The sequence below is a fragment of the Chelonoidis abingdonii genome, chromosome 3 (assembly GCF_003597395.2).
Source record: "Chelonoidis abingdonii isolate Lonesome George chromosome 3, CheloAbing_2.0, whole genome shotgun sequence".
Lineage (NCBI taxonomy): Eukaryota > Metazoa > Chordata > Testudines > Testudinidae > Chelonoidis > Chelonoidis abingdonii.
This window is the reverse complement of record NC_133771.1, coordinates 127,393,873-127,417,884: the sequence shown is the minus strand read 5'-3', so window position 1 is coordinate 127,417,884 and position 24,012 is coordinate 127,393,873. Positions and strand designations below refer to the sequence as shown.

Sequence of the window (24,012 nt, the reverse complement as noted above, 5' to 3'; positions counted from 1 at the left end):
AGCTTTTAAAACAAAGTTAAACCTTCACTACTGCTGGAAAGCAGTCCCAGTATAATCAAGGTTCTGCCGATACATTTTAAGGGCACCTGAGTCCTTCCTGTCTTTCCTGTCTTTATCATAGAGCTACGATCCAGTATGTCTCCCACCCCCTCCTCAGAAAGCCACAAAACAGAAAAAATAAAAACATATATTAATAGTAAAAGTAAATTCAACTGTACTTTTTATTTTTTTCTTATTCATTTCTATTCCAGTCTTCTTGATACTTAGTTTTTATTCTGCTCTTTTCCCTTTTAGACATTTGGAAAAAAAATGGTGTTTTTATTTTGATCTGCAGCTTTCTCTAAGAGCCATGTGACTACTACATTAAGAACAGTCTCTTTAATCTTGCAATCAGGAGGTTTTTCTCCTCATAATACACTCTGATTAACGTAAACTAATAATTATAAACACTGTAATGTGCAATGTGTTTCAACAGTGCGACTGATTGGCTGATTTGTAATTTGATAGATTTTTCTAAAGCTTAAGAAAGAACAAAACAAAAACTGCATTTCAAAGAGCTTATCTCACTTGAATTTATGTTTTTATTTTGGCACAATTATACCAATGACATTTAGTACCAGTATTGTTAAACAAATGTCAGCATTTTAATTATATTGTATTTTCAAGGGTTTATAATTTTTGCAGCTGTACTAACATGGAAAGTTAGATGTAAGATTTCAGCTAAACAGTATCTTTTTTAAATATGTGAAATTATTATTAACAACACTTTACATACCATAGCATCTTTCATCTGAAGAGCTGCAACTTCTTCACAGATTTGGGTGATAAGTTTTAATCTCATTTTGCTATGGGTCAGTTTAGATATGGACTAAGTGACTTTCCCTTAGTCGCTCAGCATGTCAGTGACAGTCAAGAACAGAACCAACATCTCCTGACTCCTTGCCACAGTCTCTAGCTGCTAGACCACTCTGTTTCCTTAAATGCTCAGTCTAATACAGGGGTGGGCAAACTTTTTGGGTCAAGGGCCACATCTGGGTGGGGAAATTGTATACAGGGCAAGGGGTTGGGGTGCAGGAGGGAGTGCGGAATGTGGGAGGGGGTGCAGTGTGCAGGAAGGGGCTCAGGGCAAGGAATTCGGGCAGAGGAGGGGTGCAGAGTGTATGAGGGGGCTCAGGGAAGGGGGTTGGGGTGCGGGGTGCAGCAGGGGGCTCAGAGCAGGAAGTTGCAGTGCTGGAGGGGTGTGAGGTGCAGGCAGGGGGCTTAGGGCAGGGAGTTGGGATGTGGGGTACAGGAGGGGTTCAGGCTCCAGCCTGGTGCCGCTTACCTCAAGTGGCTCCGGGGTGGCAGCGGTGCGCATCGGGGCCAGGGCAGGCTCCCTGCATACCTGCTCTGTCCCTCGCCCCATACCACTCTGAGAAGCTCTGCGGACCCTGGGGGAGAGGGGGCAGAGGTCTCTGCGTGCACTGCCCTTGCCGTGCCTCCAGGTACCTCCCCCGAAGCTCCCATTGGCTGCAGTTCCCCTTTCCCAGACAATGGGCGCTGCAGGTGGCGGTCGCTGGAGGCAAGGGCAATGCATGGAGCCCTCTGCCCCCCCCACCCAGGGGCCGCAGGGACGTGGTGCCGGCGGTGCTGCGGACCAGATCCAAAGTCCTGAGGAGCCTAAGCCGGCCTGCGGGACGTAGTTTGCCCACCCCTGTTTTAATACCTGTCAGTGTAAACTGAAACGTGACTATTGACTTGAAGTGCAAGTTCCATCAGACAATATGCTATCAAAAGGGGCAAAATATATATGATTTTCCTTTTGGTTCTGGGTAGTTTTGTGCTTATAAAAAATGAAAGTGAAAGTTGTAATAAAGTAATATTTATAAAACACTTTGGCACAGTCAATATAACTGTCCTTTCCTTCAAATCCCTCCTTAATAGCCACTTATTTCTCCAAACCTTCCTGGATTAATCTCATACCTTGATATTATATCTCTTCTTTCTTGCATCGGAACTGCTGTCCTTTGTTTTATATTTCTTTGACTTGGAGATCAATCCTGGAAACTCTTATTTCCAGATGTTTGGGCAAATTTTATGCTGGTGTGCATCCATTGATTTCAGTGAAGTTCACCAGCAAACAAAAATTGACCTGTAGTGTTGGCTACTCATGACGCCTTGCTAATAAGAGCTATGGCTGGTAATGTCCTTCCAGGATAGGTTATTTGGATTATAAGCTTCCTTGTGTAGAGACATTGTGCCTGATTCTACTATCACTTGTACTGGTATAGCTCCATTGACTTTGAGAGAGTTACACCAGTTTATAATGGCGTAGGTGAGAGAAGAATTAGGTGTCTTAGGTCCAATCTTAAACTAGTGAAGACAGTGGGAGTTTTACCAATGATATAAAATACGATCAGGATCAAAATATTTTGAAAAGCACCATGTTCACATATAATACTCCACATAAACGTACGTAATTCTTTCTGGAGAAGGATCATCTAAAGTGATTATGTCAATGTATATAAATCACTTAAATTCCCATAAATGAGGGTAAAAATCCCAAGCACAAAGAATAATGAGAGAGTGGATTTCAAATGGATCTTTCATATGCAATTTTAACTTCACTAAGATCTGGCAATATACAATAAATACAGTTATAAATCCTTAATGTCTTTTAGGTTATGTCTGATTCCTAGTGAAGTTACAGTAATAAGACTGATTCTCCCTCCTCTAACTGTTGGAAAAGATATCTTGAGCAAGGTTCCTTTGTTGCCTTACCTCATCTATTTTTAATTTTTGGTTCCTTGTTAAAGGCAGAATTTTTTTTAAATCACCAGATATGTTTTGGTTTTCTCCCCTCAAAGTAATTGAGAAGTCACTATAAAGACTTTTATTCACACCCATTAGTAAAAAAACAGTTACTAACCTGTTCTGCAGCTGTTATTCTTTGAGCTATGTTGCATGTGTCCTTTTCCACTTCAGATGCATGCATGCCCAGTGCATGGTACCCTTTGGAGTGGTGTGTGCACTTTCTCCTGCCTCATGCTGCTGTGTGGTAGCATAAAGTTTGAAGCTGCCCTGTCAGGTCCTTCTTGCTGGCTGAGATTGGTAGACAGAGCATGTTGGCTTGCTTTGCAAATGTTTTCCCCTCCAGGGAATTTGCTTTTCCTGTATATACTTAGTGTACTCCATAAATAGTTAGCTAGTAGAGCTTTAGAATAAGTTTCATCTGTTATTTTACTTGTTTGATTTAGAGAGTTGGTTCTGGGTACCGACTCTCGATCCTTGGAATGCCTCTGTCTCCAGACTTTAAGTATTGCATCGGCTGCAAGAAGTCTGTGCTGGTAAGTGACCCTCATTACACCTGTTGAAAGTGCCTAGATGAGGGTCACATCTGAGACAGGTGTCAAAGCAGAGACGTGAAGCTCGGAACTAAGAAAGCTAGAGAGGTGAGACTGCATCACCTTCTCGTGGAGGCAACCTTGCATTGACCATGGGACCTTCATTGTAACAACCTTTATTCATACCCAATAGTAACTGCAAATAATGCAATCACTAGAGCTTGCCAAAGGGCTGTTCTTTCTCTAAGAGTCAGAGTGGGTGGAAAGGATATGGTTCATTGTGAGTTAAGGGTAAATTTTGGGACTTGGTTTTTGCAGTCTGGCCACAGTTTATATGGTCGTTAATTTCCCAAATGCTGAAATCCAGTTTTTGCTTTTGTATAAATAAACGTTTCACGTAGTAGGGTTTCGTATAATTTACTACTTAATTCCATCAGCAGTGACTATCCTATGCAGCATCTAAATTTAGTTAATAATGTTTTTAATGGTTAAAGCCTTTATTCTTTGTTCTTATCAGTTGTGTGTGTGAGCTTCTTATTTCTATCACACCATTTTATCATTTGTCTGTTAATAGTAGTTTTGAGATTAACGTAAAATTGGAAGCTTTATTGTAATTTCCAGTGTTTTGGGTACCAGGGGATACTTGCGTAGCTTACGGATATAATACTTTGCAGTTCTGGAATATTAATAATGATGACTGTAGTCTTTAACTTGGAAGTTATTTCTTTTTGACTGTCTTTTCTCACAACCATAAATATTGTTTCCATTCAACATGTTGTAGAAAATCTTGAATGGTCATTGCTGTCATTACTTTAGAAATGGCTTTTTTTTCTTTAACAGATTAATTAGATGAAGTATCATGATGATAATTTAAACACCATCGATATGGTCTTACTCCCTTGTTGTATACTTTTTAATTACTAATGTGTATTATACTTAGAAGTGGTGATGATGAAGATGATCGAAGAAAGTCTGAAGCAATTCTCTTGTTGGTTTAAAGTAAAAGTTATCAAAGTCCATGTGATAAGTAAGCCCAAGTCCTCCCTTGTGCATTGACTTTCATCTCGGTAAAACAGAAGCCACTTAAATGGTTAAGCAAAGAAATATAAGAAAGCCACTTAATATTTTCCCAACCTTATATTCCATATATCCCCCTCTGAACAACATTGTCATTTTTCCATTTTCAGTCGATCAACTGCAGGCTCAGATAAATATTATTCAGACAGAACGTGGGTCTTCTGTAGCTTTTTTAATCATAATGAAGAAAGTATCCCTGGCTAACTTTAAGCTTTGGAAACACAGAGTTGAGGATTTGAGAGCTCTTAGGAACATTAGGCACAGAACAGAACGAGCTGCATTTTCTATTAATGCTCAAGCCTTAATGACAAAGGTCTTTTTGGCAATTTTAGAAGCTTTGACCGTATTTTGGTAGCAGAAGAGTAATAAAGTTCCCGTCTAGCAAAGTTCCAGTAAAGAGGATCTTTTATATGTTTTCTTCAAATCCAAACTATTTTTAAAATCTAATTGTTATTTTAAAGGGTCCATCTTGCTGGGAGGATGTGCTGATTCCAAACAGAATAGCTGGTACTTGCCGATCCCGAAACTGCCATGGAGATATAGCGGTAAGATATTGTTAAATGTCATGTTTCTCCAAGACTCAATGTAATGAGCCCATTGCAGAAATAAATATTTGTTCTATTACTGCTGTAAGTCACTAATTCTGTTTAAAGTATAGAATCTGTGGCAATTTACTATTTATGTCTAATCGAGTATTTCTAATATGGTTACAAAAGTGGGATATCTGTCAGTCACTGCTCAGAAAATAACATTATTGCCCTGTGGAAAATGCGGGGGATTTGTATTTTTTATGAATATATGTACCGCAGTTTACCTGCTTGCCGATATTCTGTCTGACGGCATTGATTTAAATCTAAAGGAGCTGTTAAGACCATAGGTAGTTTGAGGGGCAGAAGGGGGCATTGCCTCCCTAAACAATAGGCATAGTTTGGGGGGACATGGGAGGGTGTTGTCCCCTTCCCCACCCAACTGCAAGCCTCAGGCAGGCATGTGCAATGTTCTGCAGGGGAGACAGGCAACTGCTTCCAGCTTGTGCCCCTGAGACAGGGAGTCAGAATTTTGTTTATAAGCAGTGTGATTAACAGGTAGTTAAGATAAGAAAGGGCTATTAGGATGTTTCCTAAAGTTAAATGATCTGTTCCAGGCTTGATGAACTGCAAAAAGAAAATAGCCTAAATGATAGGTTACATTGCTTTATTGTTGTACTCAAGAGGTGGTAACAAAGTTACTAATATCTTTCTTTGAGAAGATAACAGATTTTATAGATGAAATGCAGTAGATCTAATCTACCTGGATGTCAGTAAGGCATTTGATACAGTTCCGCATGAGAAATTATTAGTTACATCGGAGAAGATGGGGATTAATATGAGAACTGAAAGATGGATAAGGAACTGGTTAAAGGGAAGGCTACAACAGGTTATACTGAAAGGTGAACCGTCAGGCTGAAGGGAGGTTACTATTGGAGTTCCTCAGGGATCAGTCTTGGGACCAACCTTATTTAACATTTTTATTACTGACCTTGGCACAAAAAATGTTTGCACTAATAAGATTTGCAGATGACACAAAGTTGGGAGGTATAGCCAATACCGATATGGACTGGAATATCATACAAGAAGATCTGGATGACCTTGTAAACTGGAAAAATAGAAATTGGATGATATTTAATAGTGCAAAGTGCAAGATCATGCATTAAGGATTAACAACAAGAATTTTTTCTATAAACTGGGGATTTATCAGTTGGAAGTCACAGTGGAGGAGAAAGACCTGGTGTATTGGTAGATCACGGATGAATATGAGCCGTCAATGTGATGCAACTGTGAAAAAGGCTAATGCAGCCCAAGGATGTATCAGGCAAGGTATTTCCAGTAGAGACAAGGAAGTGTTAGTACCATTATACAAGGCACTGGTGAGACCTCATCTGGAATACTTAAAGATTAATTCAAACTGGAACAGGCGCAGAGAAGGCCTACTAGGATGATCTGAGGAATGAAAAGCTTACCTTATGAGAATAGATTCAAATAGCTTGGCTTGTTTAGCCTAATCAAAAGAGGAGATATGACTGCTATCTATAAATTATATCAGAGGGATAAATATGAGAGAGGGAGAGTAGCTATTTAAGTTAAGTGCCAATGTGGAACAAATGGACACAAACTGTCACACCCTGCTGACAGGAGATACCCACGAGAGGTGAGTGCTCCCCCAGCGTCACACCTTGGAAATCAGTTTAATTTTCAACCCAGCAGAGTCCAACCCATCAACCTTCAGGGCATGATATATTTTTCAGTTTTAGATGATCAGTATTGTGGTGCTCTTGTTTTAATCTCTGTTTCAAGAAGATAACATCATTGTCTTTCTCGAACGCCATTAGGTGCGTAAGACAGAAGTCAAATGGTGCTAGTCCCCCCTATCCAGGACTCTTTCTCTCTCCCTCAGTCTTCCCTGTTGGAGCTGTTCTACTCTGTATAAATAGTTAAATATTCCTTGTACCAGTTAGAGAGACTGACTCTATAACAGGCTTCAGAGTAGCAGCCATGTTAGTCTGTATCAGCGAAAAGAACAGGAGTACTTGTGGCATCTTAGAGACTAACAAATTTATTTCAGCATAAGCTTTCATGGGCTACAGCTTACTTCTTTGGATGCATAGAATGGAACACACAGACAGAAGATATTTATACATACAGAGAACATGAAAAGGTGGAAGTACGGATATCCAAATGGAAGAGGCCAATCAATTGAGATGAGCTATCATCAGCAGGAGAAAAAAAACCTTTGAAGTGATAATTGAGATGACCCATAGAAGGTATGAGGAGAACTTAACATAGGGAAATAGATTCAATTAATGTAATGACCCAACCATTCCCAGTCTCTGTTTAAACCCAAGTTAATTGTATCTAATTTGCATATTAATTCGAGTTCAGCAGTCTCTCTTTGGAGTCTGTTTTTGAGTTTTTTTTGTTGCAAAAAAACTCTATAGACTCTATAACCTGGTGGTACTCAGCTGGGATCTGGAAAATGCAGGTTCAGGTCCCTGCCCCAAATCAGGTAGAACCTGAGTGTCCCACCTATCAGATGAGTCCCCTAACCACTGGGCTGTTAGCTATTCTGAGGTGTTGTTCGTGTGTGTGTGTGTGTGTGTGTGTGTGTGTGTGTGGCGGGGGGGAGGGATGGGGGTTGGTTGTTTGATTACATGATACGTTTCAGAAGGTCTTGTTTTTCTCTCTGCATCAGAATGAAAACAAATATTGAAACCTTGACACTTTTTGTAAAGCAGAATTCTTGTTTTGTTGACATCCTGAAAAATAACCAATCATCAGCATTAAGTCCTCCGGAAAAGAGCTGTATTCCATAAATAATTCCATGTAATTAAAACCTGTCCCCCCACTCTCTTTTCAAATACATATACCCATAGTTCTTATGGGTATTTTGCCTAAGAGAATAGGCATAGAATATAATATAGAATAGGCATAGAATATAATATTATAAGGTATATTTGCCTGAGAAAATATACCTTATAATATTTGTGTCATTAAGGGTTATAGCTTCCTTGTTAGTTGGGAAGAGGATTTACTGAAGATTAACCTATTTTTTGACAAACTACAATAAACTAATTTCATTTTTGGCATAGATATGTACTACCTCCCTCCCACCAACCCAAGGTACTATGGTAGTTAAATATAGATTATATATGCTTCTTCAGGGTTCGTATCTTTCTTTTACTGTTGTTCACTCATTCTGCTTCTTAGTCTTTTTCTTCAGGATAGATGGGTTCAATGCATTGTTAGCTAAGGTAGATTCTTTTGGGGTACCCTGTGTATTCTGGTCTGACTCATTTTATGAAGCTGGATTTGCCAGAATAATTAACAAAGCCCTGTGAAACTTTCTTAATGAAACATAAATGAAATGGAATTTCTTGGGCTTTGTGTTTTGTTACAAATCTGTGATCCAGCTCAGGTGCATCTAGTGGTTTATGAACCTCTTCAGAAATCACAAACTACGTTTTGGACAGACCCGAGCTGACTTTTTAGATGGCATTATTCTGTCTTTCTCTCTTTCTGTCTTTCGGACTTCTGTTTGTATTGTAGTTATACCTAGAAGGCCTAGGTTTCAGAGGGGTAGCCATGTTAGTCTGTATCAGCACAAACAACGAGGAGTCCTTGTGGCACTTTAGAGACTAACAAATTTATTTGGGCCTAAGCTTCCATGGGCTATAACCCACTTCATCAGATGCATGGAGTGGGGGGAAAAAAAGTAGACAAGTATAAATATACAGCACATGAAAAGATGGGAATTGGCTTACCAAGTGGGGGGTCAGTGCTAACGAAGCCAAATCAGTTAAGTTGGACGTGGCCCATTCCCAACAGCTGACAAGAAGGAGTGAATATCAACAGAGGGAAAATTATTTTTTGTAGTGACCCAGCCACACCCAGTCTTTATTCAGGCCTATCTGCGACAAAATCTTAGCCTTAACTGTCATGTATAAATTTGCCTTCATGGCATAGGAGATAGTTGTAGTACCAAGATAAAGATACTGCTTTAGTACCAGCTCTGATATCATTGATAGTTCACAAAGTGATTTGAACAGCTGCACCCATGTTGTTCAAAGACCTGTGCGAAATAACGTGTAGTGATCCCTCCTTATCTGTTATCAGTTAGATCTACTTCCGCATACGCATCTCTATGTGCTGCCTACCTGCCTGTATTTTTGCTTCGACAGTGGAAGAATTCCTTTCCTATTCACAGGGCTCTGCACTTTTAGTGACTTCCTACATGGATCAGCAAGCCAGGAGATGAAACTGAAGCTCCATGTTCCAGATAGAGAACAGGGAATGGCAATCTCTGTCCACTTTTGGTCCCCTGTGGGACATGGCAATCCGAGATTATGTTGTAGCTGGTAGATGAGGTGAGTGCATCTGGTATGGGATCAACATGCCCAAACTCGTTCTATCTGCTGAGACTTCCATCAAATGCATGTACCCAATTCTGGGACACCTGTCCACTGGGAACTGAATTTAGTACACCAAACAGCTATTGCTGCCACTTCGGCTTGAATTTGTACCAGCAGAAGATGATATTCTGTATCTCATTATCAATCCTCTGAGGTATCCAGTTTCCCACAAAAGTTTTTAAAGAAAATACTATTTAGATTAGTTCATGTTCAAGGGGTTACCACTGACAAATCAGGACATGAACATACTGAATATTTTAAAACTATGTCCAATCCTTGTGATGTTTTTTTTTAATTGAAGCAAGACTTTTCAAACTAGAATACTTGAAGACATTTGTGGTTCCTGTTTCTTGTGGGAGAGTTGCAGGAGCTGCACGAAGGTGTACTTTTTTAACCTAGCGTCTTGATTAAGACGATCTGGACTGTAGATTGACACATCACCAAAGTATTCTAGGATTTCAGATTATGATAATGGATGAACCGTTTGTTTTACTTTGTGAAAGAAAGTTGTAAGATTTGACCAACTTCACTACTGGCTTAAGCAACCATAAGTACAATGATTTCATGAGCTGTTCCTGCACCATTATCTTCTAGGTACCTTCTAGCTGGGACCAGTAACCATGAAGCCTATTTGCCTGGTTATTTATCATTAAAATATTTTAAAATTTATTTTTATTTAAATATCTATAATCTGAGACAAAACTTTTTAATTTTGTAGAGGAAGAATTTGAACATTTGTCCACACAAAGGCAGACACGGACGCTTCCTCTGTCTACCAAAATTAGACATTGATATTACATATCTACATCTGTGTTTTGTGCTCATCGTATATAGGGAAAACTATTGATGCTTCAAATTAAATGGGTAAAAAGTAGTGTGGAAAAAGGCAGAGTGAGTATTTAATTGATTCCCTAATGTTATGAACCAGTGAAATCTAGTTGATGACCTCTGTTTCCAATATTCTTTAATTAAATGGCTTTAAAAGCCAAATCTTTCAAACTTGGATGCTAATGGCTAGGCATTTAAATCCATGCTAAGGCACCTTAAGTGATTTTCAGAGAAGCTTGATTACCTTTTAGCTTCCAGTGAATCCAATTCCATTCAGTGATAGAAATGTTGTTTTTCAGTCTTTCACTCCATGTTGGATAGTGCATGAGATAGTCTTTTTGCTCACTCCTGTTTTATGTTGGATGATGGTATTATAGCAGAAACAATATTTCTGCAATGCCTTGTCATTGATGCAGATCTTCCTTTCCCTAGCCATGTGCATTTGGTTGTCCTGATGATGGACTTAATGAAGGAGGAAAGCAAGATTACTCAGTCTCTTTAGCTGAATAGCTTCTGTGGACCATTTATCACTCTTTCTGATGGATGAGTAATGAAGATTTGTAAGGACTGCTTATTTTCAGTTGTCAACAAGCAGCAAGTAGTGTCCTTAAGCTCAACTAGAATATAAGTGTGAGTTTTGCATAAATGTTTTATTTGATCAGTTTCCACTTCTTATAAATCTCGGTTTGTGCCATATCTTCAAGATACAGCATGTTCTCTCTATAATACTAATTTGGCAATATTTCAACACAAAGGTAGTCTCTTGCCAGAAATTGAGAACTTTAATTTTGTTAGATAGAAATATGAAAATACAGTAATTGACAACATTCAAAAAGATAGAAATCAGATGTTCAATTTAAAGTTAAGTAAAATATTTCAACTTTCAGCAATGATTTTGTGAGTGCCTTAATGATACAATGGATTGTAATGGAGGATATATGTTCCAGTGAACTCAAAAATGTGAAAATTATTTGACTAATTTTCATGGCTCACTTGCTCAGCATAGACTAAAATGAACTTATTTTCATATTATCTACTGCGTATATTATTGTGCTTTTGATCCCAAGATATGAGTTTTTGGTGCAAAAGAAATAGTAAATGAGAATTTGCTAATGCTTTGCTATAATATACAGTAATTAAGGGCAACTAGAATGTATAAAAGATAAATAATACACCCTTAACATACCTATTCATGACTGACTGACTGCTTTCTCCTTTCATGAAACTGGCAGGCTCTAAAAGACAATCATACAAAGTTTGTCTCTTATCATCCTCAAAGTTACACTGTTACACTGCTGTAATATTCTTCTCAGTCTTTCTTGTAGTTCAATAAAGTTTTCGGCTATGTGACATGACAGTATCTCTGTATTTGGTCTTAAGTTGTAGGATGATATCCCAAGAAAGATGAGAGCGCACAAAAGTTCATAAAAAAGAAAGTTTGATTAGTACATGCTCATCTTGAGCTGATGATAGAGGGCAGCCCTCTGTACAAAAACAATTGAATACTTCCTGGCTCTGTGAAGTAGTGGACAAAAAGTTCAAAGGATGCAAACTTGGCTCACTACAAACAATGCATGCACTGAACTCCAAGATTTTTCTGCTGAGTTGCTGTAGTTCTTCTGGACTCAGATAATGCTATTACTGTGCAACACACTAAACCTGTATAAAAAACCTCCACATTACTTCAAGGAGAGAGCATAAGTGTAGTTCATCTTCTTGTGCTACTGTTGCCTTCTGCTGTTGATTCACAGACACATTTTGATTTGAGACAGAGGAGTGGAAAGTGACACACCCTGACATCTGTCATAAATAGATAGGTAAGGTAAGGGTTAAGTTTCTTTTACCTGGAAAGGGTAACCAAACACCTGACCAGAGGACCAATCAGAGAACTGGATTGTTTAAAGTCAGGGGCGGGAATTTGTATACTCGGGGTCTTTTTTGTTTTCTCGGCTGTGAGTAAACAAGGTTTCCTCCTAACTCCTTCTTATTTCAAATATTATACCAAAAGTCTGTGAGTACAAAGGAACCCCAAAGCAATTCGGCTATGAGGAGCTTTGTGTTGTACGTATAGATGTGGATGGCTGTGTCTTTTGTTGTTTTCTCGGCTGTGAGTTAACAAGCTTCCTCCTAACTGCATCTTATCTCCAAGTGTCTCCTACACATCTGTGAGTACAAAGGAACCCCAAGCAATTCGGCTATGAGGAGCTTTGGGTTGTATTTACATGTATGTGGATTGGTTGGACTGGTTTAATCGGGCTATCTTTTAAATCAGACTGTTTCTTCATATTTTCTTATAAGCAAGAGCCTGTATTGAGTTTCTTAATGCAAGATTATTGTTTTATATTTTCTTTCTTTTTTTTTTATATAAACTTTTCTTTTAAAACGTGTGGAAGTTTCTTTTCCTAGGGAGGCAAAGGGAAGGGAAAAGCCAGGCTGTGGGCTATTTTCCTATTGCTTTCAGGGAAAGAGCAGGCTACGGGGAAAGAGAAAAAGAATCACCTCTGTATCAGGTATCTGTCTCCCTCACGGGAAGGCAGGCACGGGGAAAGGCAAAGCCAAGCTGTTGGTATTTTGCATCTCAATTGTCCTGAGGGCAAAGAACGCTTATCTCTTGGGAAGCAGAGAAACCGGTTTCTTGATACTCGCAGGCTAGACCAAGAGGCAAGCCTGGGAAGGAGGGGGGAAGGGGTTTTCTCCCCTGCTTTTAGCATCCAAGGGATTTGGAATCTGGGTGTCCCACCAAGGGAGGGTTGGGGACACCAGAGAGAGGAAAGGGGGGGATCAGGCCCCATCAATTCCTGATCTGGTGGCAGCGAGAATATCCAAGCTGGTAGTGAGCTTGGGGGAGTTTCAGGTAAGCCCCCAGACTTTGGACGCAAAAGTCCAGGTTTGGGACAGGACCAGGCTGTGGACGCTAAAGTTCAGGTCTGGGACTGGGAGGCTAGATTACCACAACATCTTTAGAACTATTTCATTGACCAAGAATCCTTCCTAAATAAGGAAGAACCTCAATCTTTCATGAGCTATTTGATGGCATATTCAATCAGCAGCACAGAACATTTGTTTTAAAGAGATGGTTGCGTCCATCAAGAGTTCCTCTGGTTTGTTTTTTCCTTTCTCTGTTCTTTTTCTTGAATAGGTTGAATAAAAACCTGTTGAAATTAGCATTCTTCTAGTCTCCAGGATGCTGGGCTTTACTCGTCCTTGGGGGTAGTTGAGTTAGAGCTTGAATTGCTTTTGAGCCTTTGTCATTTATCTAAGCAGCCGGAGGTGACCTTGTCCAGTGCAGAATGCAACCTTTGCTTGAGCATCAAAGTCCCATAGAAGTGTGAAAATGTTACTGATAGTTGACCATTGAAGTTAATTAGTGCAAATGGTTTATGGAGTGCTGCTTCCAAGGAGAAGAAATTTATTCTGTGTCTCAAGTCCTTCCAGTCCTATGCCTGTATACTGAATTTTTAGGACACTTCTTATAGTCAGAAGTTGATGCATGCTGATTCCACAGACACATAGCCAGATGCTTATTTCCTTATACAAAAGTGTATGCCTCTGTCTTTCTCAACTGTTCTATAATCATTAAAGGGACGAAGAGCTGATTTGTGACAGTGCATTCCTAATCTCATTACTGACCAATTGTTTTCTTGTTCACCAGACTAGGAAAATCAATAGAAATTTGTCATGCTCTTTTAAAGGGGAGGACCCATTCAGTTCTCCCATTCTGGTTTCTATTTGCCAGTTACTTTACTAGGCTTCCTCATGAGTGGTCCCTAGTGAGAGACTTGAATCAGTCTAACCAATGGCCAAGGGAACTGAGAGTCACATGTGGAGAAAGAGACTCATAAACTCATTCTCTTTAGAGGGGCAGTAAGATTTTTTTCTTTTCTTTTTATTATTTATTATTTGTATTATTGTAGGACCACATCATGCCAGGCACTGTACAAACACAACAAAAAGACAGTACCTGCCCCAAAGAGCTTACAATCTAAGTATAGGAAAAGAGACACCAAATGGGTACAGACAGCTGAGGGGAGTACAAGGAAAGAGTAAGACAACATTGTTCAGCTTGACTGGCAGTGGTCTCAGCACACCAGCAACCTAATCATTGTCAAGTTTTTTATAGGCATTAGAACAAATTACAGTTTCGTGGAGGGTTTTGAAGGAAGATAACGAATTAGTTTTGCAGATATTTCAGGGAGATTCTTCCAAGCACGAGGGGCAGCATGAGAGAAAGCATGAAGGTCCTTGTTTAAACATTTAATAAGTGGGTGATGGAGGCTGACATGGATCAGTTGGAAGCAGCAGTAAACTTATCAATACTGAATGAGAAAGGGCGTGTGTGCCCTGAAAGGCATTGAAAGTGAAGACAAGTAGCTTATGTTTGATATGATAGAGAAAAGTGAATCAGTAAAGGGAAAAAGAGAGAGGTGACATTGTCAAAGTAGCAGGCCATGAAAATGATCTTTGCAGCAGCATTCTGAATGGATATGAGCAAGGAAAGATTGCATTTGTTAAGGCTAGAAAAAAGAATGGGACAATAAACAAGACATGTGATGATGAAAGCCTGGATGAGATTCTTAGCAGTCTGGAAGGATAGAAAAGGCCGTATCTTAGAGATGTTATTCAAGGAGAATCTGCAAGAATTAAACAGAGACTGGATGTGAGGAACTAGAGAGAAGTCCAAATTGAAGATGGCACTCAGGTTATGGGCCTGGGTGACAGGTAGAGTGATCCACAGTAATTGAGAAAGGAGATAGCACGGAGGTTTTTTTTGTGGGAATGGAGGATAAGAGCTCTGTTTCAATCATATTGAGCTTAAGCTGATGGCTAGACATCCATGAGGAGATGTCAGGGAGAAACAGACTGAGAGTTTTGTTTGAAGATAAAGAACAGGTCTGGAGTAGAGAGGTTGGCCTGAAATTGTCCACATCGTAGTTGGTTTTGTGTTTGTAGATGTGATTACCCAGAAATAAGGTTTAGAGGGAGAAGAGAAGGGGACCAAGGGCAGAGCCCTGTGGAACTCCCACAGAAAGCTGGAAGGGAGGGAAGAGGAGCAGGGCCGTCCCTAGCCATTTGGGTGCCCTCTGCAGCCCCTCTGCGGGAGGGGGCAGGGAACTGTGTGGGGCCCCAGGCCTCTCCTCACCTCCCGGGTCTAGGAGGCAGGAGCTGAGGGGGGCCACTTTTGGGGGCCCCACAGGCCCAGAGTGGCCCAGGGGATTAGCGGGGGCCGGAAACAGCCCACTCTGCTTCCCTCGCCCTGGCCCCAGCCGTGTTGCTTGGGGGAGAAGTCTTGGAGGAAGGGATCCCTGTGGTAATTTAGCCTCCCAGTCCCAGACCTGGACTTTAGCGTCCACAATCTGGTCCTGTCCCAAACCTGGACTTTTGCGTCCAAAATCTGGGGGCTTACCTGAAACTCCCCCAAGCTCACTACCAGCTTGGATATTCTCGCTGCCACCAGATCAGGAATTGATGGGGCCTGATCCCCCCTTTCCTCTCTCTGGTGTCCCCAACCCTCCCTTGGTGGGACACCCAGATTCCAAATGCCTTGGATGCTAAAAGCAGGGGAGAAAATCCCTTCCCCCCTCCTTCCCAGGCTTGCCTCTTGGTCTAGCCTGCGAGTATCAAGAAACCGGTTTCTCTGCTTCCCAAGAGATAAGCGTTCTCTACCCTCAGGACAATTGAGATGCAAAATACCAACAGCTTGGCTTTGCCTTTCCCCGTGCCTGCCTTCCCGTGAGGGAGACAGATACCTGATACAGAGGTGATTCTTTTTCTCTTTCCCCGTAGCCTGCTCTTTCCCTGAAAGCAATAGGAAAATAGCCCACAGCCTGGCTGTTCCCTTCCCTTTGCCTCCCTAGGAAAAGAAACTTCCACACGTTTTAAAAGAAAAGTTTATATAAAAAAAGAAAGAAAATATAAAACAATAATCTTGCATTAAGAAACTCAATACAGGCTCTTGCTTATAAGAAAATATGAAGAAACAGTCTGATTTAAAAGATAGCCCGATTAAACCAGTCCAACCAATCCACATACATGTAAATACAACCCAAAGCTCCTCATAGCCGAATTGCTTGGGGGTTCCTTTGTACTCACAGATGTGTAGGAGACACTTGGAGATAAGATGCAGTTAGGAGGAAGCTTGTTAACTCACAGCCGAGAAAACAACAAAAGACACAGCCATCCACATCTATTCGTACAACCCAAAGCTCCTCATAGCCGAATTGCTTTGGGGGTTCCTTTGTACTCACAGACTTTTGGTATAATATTTGAAATAAGAAGGAGTTAGGAGGAAACCTTGTTTACTCACAGCCGAGAAAACAAAAAAGACCCCGAGTATCCAAATTCCCGCCCCTGACTTTAAACAATCCAGTTCTCTGATTGGTCCTCTGGTCAGGTGTTTGGTTACCCTTTCCAGGTAAAAGAAACTTAACCCTTACCTTACCTATCTATTTATGACAATCCCCCCCCAACTCACTGGCAGCGGCAGGAAGCGGAGCAACCCAGCCCCAGCCTGCTCTACTCCGCCAGCTCCCAGCCGTGGCGCTCCGCTTCCGCCGCTGGTGAGAGCTGGGGCAGTCTTTTCCCCAACCCAAGCAACATGGCTGGGGCTGGGGCAAGGGAAGTGGAGTGAGTTGGGGTGGGCTCTTATTCTCCATTCCCACCAAAAAACCCTCCTTGCCATCTCCTTTCTCAATCACTGTGGATCACTCTACCTGTCACTCAGGTCTTTCCCTGCACTCACCAGCTGTGGGAAGCAGAACGCTGCAGCTGGGTGCTGGCAGAGAAGAGCGGGCTGGGGCCGGGTTGCTCCGCTTCCTGCTGCAGCTGGTGAGTATGGGGTCACTGGGGGAAGAGGGGGAATGGGGGCAGGCCGGGGGCGGAGCAGGGGGAAGGGTAAGAGGCAAGGTGGAAGGAGTTGTCCGCCCCCCCCCCAGGGATGGCCCCACACCCCACTAGGGATGGCCCTGCTCCTTGCAGGGGGGCCGACCGAGGGATAGGGCTGATCGCCTGGGCTAGTGCTGCCACGTATGCAGCATGCAGCTGCCTAGGGCCCCAAATTTCATGGTGCCCTACACAGATGTGTATGCCTAAGGATGGCCCTGAAGAGGATACTCTGATGGACATGCTGAAGGAGTGAATAGAGAAATAGGAGGAAAACCAGGAGAGGAGAGGATCACTGAAGCTAAGAGAGGACAAGATTTCAAGAAGAAGAGTATGGTAGACTGTGCTGAAGGTAGCTGATGGGTCAAGGAGCATGAAGATAGAATAGTGGTTCTGAGATTTGGCTAAGAAACGGCTATTGGAGACTTTGGTGAGAGTAGTTTCAGTGGTGTGCAAGGAATGGAATCCAGATTAGAGAGGGTCTGGGGTGGAACTGGTATAGAGGAACTCCAGACACTGATTGCAAACAGTGTGTTCCCTGAGCTTAGAGATGAAAGGTAGAAGGGAGATGGGGCAGTAGTTAGAGAGGGAAGTGCAATCAAGGGTGGGTTTATTTAAAACGGGCTCTTTAAACATTTCTTTAATCTTTTTTTTAAAAAGTCTTTAAATTTGCTCCTAAATGTTCTTGTTATTAAGTACAAAAATTAATTGCCCCAAGGTTACCCAAAATATCTTAGCTTCTCGTTGTCATGAAGATGATGTAGTTAATAAACTCCCTGTGTGAGCTTGGATTAGACGTTCTTTCAAAAATAAGGGTTTTCACTGAATCATTTTATGAAGACAAAATGTTTAAGCAACTCAGTGAAACCTCACATTGTATCATACCACACAGTTAAAAATCAGCACACTTTTTCTAAAGCCCGTTTAAATGGATCAAACCTAGTAGCTCAAGGACAACATAGAAACGGGCTGTTTATCAACTAATTTCAAATCAAATTTGAGTCAGAGCTACCGCAGCTCTCTTGTGGTTTTGCACAGTAATGGTAATAATTAAAACATATGGTTGCTGCTGAAAGTGTACAGCTGTTGCATGGACTTGAGCAGAAATTGTAGATACTGTACCTCACACGAAATACTATTTACTTACTATTCTGCTGTGGGATTAATGTTTGCTTTTTCTGGAAGTGATTGGGACGGTAATTTTTGATACGCCTATAATGAGTTAATTCATATCTTTAGGTGCAAACTGCCTGTGGCTTACACCAAATATCTTCTTATAATTCAATGCATAAATTACCTATCTTTTTAGGTAAAATATTAACTGCATAGATCTCTTATTGTAATTCTCTAAAATGTAAAGATGATAGATGTACGAAGAATGGTATCATGCAACAGAGTAAACTCCTGATCCTGAAAGGAAGGACTGCATTGCATCTCAATTTACGTCAGGCAGTTATTAAGCAGCCTTCTTCCTTTTATTCAAGTTTAAGGTAGTCAAAAGGTCATCAAGAATCACTGACAGTTTAGTCTTTTGAGTAGGTGACGAATGAGAGAACTGTGACCTTACTGAGAACGGCAGTGGAGTAATTCAGATAGAACAGGGTCACTAGACCATATATTAGAGGATGCATCAAACACCAGGAGAGATTTGCCTAGTCCTGGAGGCAAAATACAGAACATATTTTGTTTGGGCCCTTAAGATCATATGGGCTGGATTATTGTCTAGATGTGCTCTTGAGACTCTATCACCTGATGGGCAGAAAGAATTCCTGTATGTCTGACAGGGATAAAATCAGTTATAGAAGGGTCAGACACGGTTGTAGGGTCAGTTGAGGTTTGCACCATTGTTCACACAGAATAATGAAAATATCATGGAAATATAAATTTATAATTTGATGTATGGTTCACTGCTGTGCTCTTGGTGGACCAAAGTTCTGTTCAGGAATATCAAATTCAAGATATCAGCAGTCAGTTATAAGTATAGCCAAATTGTATTTCCATTTTCTAGATAAGGATCTGTGGAGTAGCAGCTGCTCCAAGCCTCAAACTGTATGTTATGCATTGAAGCAAAAAGTTCCAAAAGAAGTAACAGGACTTTAGGGAGGCTCCTGCATTTCACTGAACAATAAGAATCATTAAATGTTAATTCCCTATTCTAATCAACCTGTATTGCATAGCAAACTGCCATGCCCAATGCAAATTATAGCTGAAGCTCCTGTTTTCCAATAATGTAAAGTTTATTTTTTTCCCCAGATATATTTATGATCAAGTAATAGGCTACTTTTTCTTTGTAACAATGTGTGCATACATTGTAACTGTACAAATATGAAACAAAAAAATTAGATGCACATTCAAAGGAACGTAAACACATCAAAGTGTGTGTGTGTGTGTAAATTTTCTTATCATCTCTATTAATTTTTCCAAGTTCCTTGTCTGGATTTTTATTTTATATTGACAGTTTCTGGGATTCATCGTAAACATTTTTCCTTCTCACCCTGTTCCCACCTTTCCAGTGGGTGTTACTATGATCATGCTAGCCTCATATTATATACTTCTTCCTTTCTCCTGCTATTTTAAGTTTGTTCTTCATTATTTTATTCATACCCGTTTTATGCATCCCAAGGTACAGCTGTCATATATAAAGGCTTATGAAAAATGTATTCCTGGTTTTAGAAAATTATCCCTAAATTGAGTACAATATGCAGAGGCTGGATGAAAATATTAAGGATTACTCATTATGAATGGATGGGAGTAGATGTTCTGTGACTAAGGACACAATTTTTGAGCTCGGATGCATAAGTATAAGCACTTAATTCAGTCTTTAGGGACTTAAATATCTGGCTCACAACTCAAATTTAAGTTAATGGGAATTGTATATGATTGGCATCTTTAAAAATCAGGATACTTATTTACAGTAAATGCGTAAATATGGATATAGGTATATAACTTCAGATGTTTATTTTTTTAAAAGGTCCCAAATGCCCTCTCACCTAAATAAAACTTGGGGTTTGATTCATGCATTTTAAATCCAGAAGGGACCAATATGACTGTCTAGTTTGACTTGTATATCGCAAGCCGTAAAAGCTTACCTAGAAATTTCTGCATCAAGCCCATCATTTGTTTGAGGTATTGGACGTCTTTTAGAAAGGTGTCCAGTCTTGAGTTACAGACTGAAAACAATGAAGAATCAGCCATATCCCTCAATAATTTCTTCTGTTGGTTAATTACCTACTCAGCTAAAAATTTGAACCTTTATTTCTACTTTGAAATTTTTTAGCTTCGGCTTCCAACCTTTGGTCTTATTATGCCTTTTTTTTTTACTAGAGTCAAGACAGATTTCTGGTAAAAATATTTTCCCCATAAAGGTACTTGTATACTGTGATCTTCTTAACCTTCTGTTGGATAAACTAGATGGAGGCATATTTTCCAGACTTGAATTCATTCTTGAGCTCTTTTCTGAACTGTGTCAAATGTTTCAACATCCTTTTTGTAGTGTGGACACTTGAAGTGAATACACTCTTCCAGTAATGGTCTCATTAATGCCTAGAAAGAGGTAATGACACTGTCCTACTTCCACTTGATATTCTCCTGCTTATCTATCCAAGGATCACATTAACTGTTTTAGCTACAGCATTATACTGGGCGATTATACTCAGCTGGTGATCCACCATGATTTCTCGTTGTTTTCAGTTTTCAAAAATTGGCCTTTTAAAAGCACCAACTAATTCTGTTTTAAGAAATGAAATGAGATTGTTGTCTTGCACTTAGGGAACTATCAATTTTTAGCTCAGGAATCATGTTTAGTCAGCAAAATGAGGCTGATTATAGAATTACATCAAATTAGTTGGAATATTTCTTGTGTTAGAACGTTATCCTCTCCTCTCTAATTTTTAGAAACTCCAAGTATATTCTATCAGTAGCAACATGATACCTCTAGTAATTCCCCATTATGACACAATTTTACTTTCTACACATTATAGAATGTATGTGTAAGGAGCTGTTCCCTTGTTCCTGTTCCCTTGTCTCATTTTTTGGTGTAACAGAATCTCTCTAGTACTCTATCTTGCAATTTATCAGTTAGTACATTGATCCATAAGCATTACAGTGTCCTATCCTTCTGAATTGTGAGTTAGTCTAAAAGCAAGTAATGGTATCTTTAAAGTAGAATTCCACCCCTCTTCCCTTCTGACCACAATCTTTCCTAAACAGAGCGTATCCCAATGATTTTAACATTCCAGTCATGAGACTTATCCCACAGGTTTCAGTAATACCAATCAGATCATGTTACCCAGGCTTCTAGCTTTAATATATGTTCAGCTGAAGAATTCCTTGTTTATAATTCTTGATGTCTTGATTCTTTACATTCATGCTACCTGAGTCTGAGTTTTACCTCCTTAGCAGTCTCCCAACTTGATGATAATTTAAAGCATTTCTGTCTACTGTAGCCAGTCTCCTGCCCAGAAGGTTGCTTCCCTTTCTATTGAGATGGAGGCAATCTAAGCCGTATATTCTTTTCTCCCCTAGAAGGTGGTCCAATGTTTCTCAAAACCAAAACCCTCTACTTTACAAAACCTACTTAGCCAACAGTTTACCTATAGTATCCTTTTCTGTCTGTCTTCTCTCTCTCGTGGGACAGGAAAGATCTCTGAGAAGCTCACCTGTACTTTTCTTTCCTTTACATCCCTTCCAAGATCCCTAATGCTTCCAGTGATCCGTGAAGTGTCCTCAGAGGCAGAGTCATTCATGCCAATGTCTATCATAACAAACAAATCCTTGTCTGCAGTCTTCAGAATCTTGTCTGGTCCTTTTGTGACATGTACTGTTTTCATTCCAGGAAGATAGTTCATAGTCCTGCTGTCCTTTTCCTCTCAGCAAACATATTTTGTATACGCTCCTTAATATCAAGTCCTTGATGAAGATTTTCTGTCTTTGGATGGTCTGTGGCTTTCTTTTGGGGATGATTAATGTCCTCAAGGATTGTGCTGAGCATCTCTCTTCAGGTGTGTCCTGTGGGGATCCATGATCTTTTCTCTTTAGTTGAATCTTCCAGTACCTTCTCTGAGGCTGCTGCACCAAATACCTGAAAGTGGTTAGATATCTCCATATGTGTTGCGATTTCTCCTGCTTCTGTTTCCTTGTTTGTTCATAAACCATCAATCCCCTTTTGTTTTCCACTCTCTCCTCTTTTCTTGAAATGAACTCATTCTCCAGTTGAGTCGTGAATAGTGCTACTTGTCTCCGGTGGTTCAAAAGCTATTCTGCCTCTTGTGCTATGCAGAGTCCTGACTTCCAATCTTCTCCTCCAGTAAAGCCATCAACTTGCACTTTGTGGTGCAAGGCCTCTATCTTCAGGGGACAGAACATGGCACATCGTTAACAGCTCACAGTAATGATTCCATTCCTGGCCATCATTGCAACTGTAGAAAAAAGTTCCTGAACTCTATCCTGCAGACTCCCTCAGAATCTTTTCTGTTAGCCTGCTTGGGTATTACCTTGGCAACTGACTTAAATACTTAGCCTTGTTGGTTAGCTCTTCCTCCTTACTAATAGGGAGTCATTAACAACTCCTGCTTCAAACACCTGGTTTGATCAAAGACTGAATGGTCACATGGGCCTCACAGAGATCCAAACACATGATTCACCAAGTCCCTTTACCTCCAAGCCCAGGATCCACAGCTATTCCTTAGAAACTCCCATTTTGATAAACTCTTCCTTCATTACACATCTCAGATTTGCTGTTTTGAGCTCCAAACCCTAGTATTTGTCTCCACATCAGGCCAGAGTAGAATTATCCTTCTCTAACAGTAGAATTGCCAAGTCTAAATAGAAAAGTGAATGGCACCATCACAATATGCACATGCAAAAATTGAGTAACTTTGTTTTCACATTACTATAATTCACCTCCTACTTGGCCACATTACTTGTGGTTATTGTTTCATATCTAAAATTATCATATAAATTCTTCAAATCAGGGAGCACATCATGCCTTTCTGTTTGCTCTGTGAAGCATCTAGTACATTTTTGGGTGCAATATAGATAATAGAAAATAAAAACACTGCTTTGTGTTTAGTATAGAAGAAAACTCATAACTTTTTCTTCATAGTCCTTCCCTTCCATTACTGCTCTTCAGAGTTTGCATTACAAATTAGGGATTAATCCAGTTTATCATATACTTATTTAAAAAATGCAGTTTTCAGAGTGAGCATGGTGAAACAGCATTACTTATTAAAATGCAAGATAACAGTTCTTGTAACACAGCATAATCTCTGTGAAGTAAGATTATGACAACTTCTTAAACCAGACCTTGAAAAGAAAAAATGATTTAAATCTCATAAAAGATAAAGTTGGCCTTTTTCATAGTTACTGAAGCCTTTGAGGCCATCACTCTCACTATTCAGGCACTGTTAATCTTTCTTGTCCAATAGCAATAACATATCTGACGTCCATGTGAGTAAGAAGAATATTCTGTAGCTACAAGTAAACTCTGGGTATGTCTACGCTACGGGATTATTCCGATTTTACATATACTGGTTTTGTAAAACATTGTATAAAGTCGAGTGCACGCAGCCACACTAAGCACATTAATTCGGTGGTGTGCGTCCATGGTCTGAGGCTAGCGTCAATTTCCGGAGCGTTGCACTGTGGGTAGCTATTCCATAGCTATCCCATAGTTCCTTCAGTCTCCCTCGCCCCTTGGAATTCTGGGTTGAGATCCCAGTGCCTGATGAGGCAAAAATCCTTGTCGCGGGTGGTTCTGGGTAAATGTCGTGACTCATTCCTTCCTCTGGGAAAGCAATGGCAGACAATCATTTCACGCCCTTTTTCCCTGGATTGCCCTGGCAGAAGCCATAGCACGGCAACCATGGAGCCTGCTCAGCTTTTTTTTTTTTTTACCGTTACTGTATGTGTACTGGATGCCGCTGACAGAGGTGATACTGCAGCGCTACATAGCAGCATTCA

General features: G+C 40.3%; 1 protein-coding gene across 3 annotated transcripts in view; it reads left to right on the top strand.

Moving 5' to 3' along the window:
• Positions 1-24,012, top strand: part of PRKN (parkin RBR E3 ubiquitin protein ligase) — a 1,220,657-nt gene that overhangs the window by 575,286 nt on the left and 621,359 nt on the right. For 2 of the 3 annotated variants that reach the window (XM_075064090.1, XM_075064093.1), the window contains exon 5: positions 4,862-4,945. The exons of the other annotated variant lie outside the window; for it this stretch is intronic. In XM_075064090.1, coding sequence (XP_074920191.1) covers positions 4,862-4,945 — 84 coding nt within the window. The remainder of the gene's footprint in view (positions 1-4,861; positions 4,946-24,012) is intronic. 3 annotated transcript variants of the gene reach the window in all.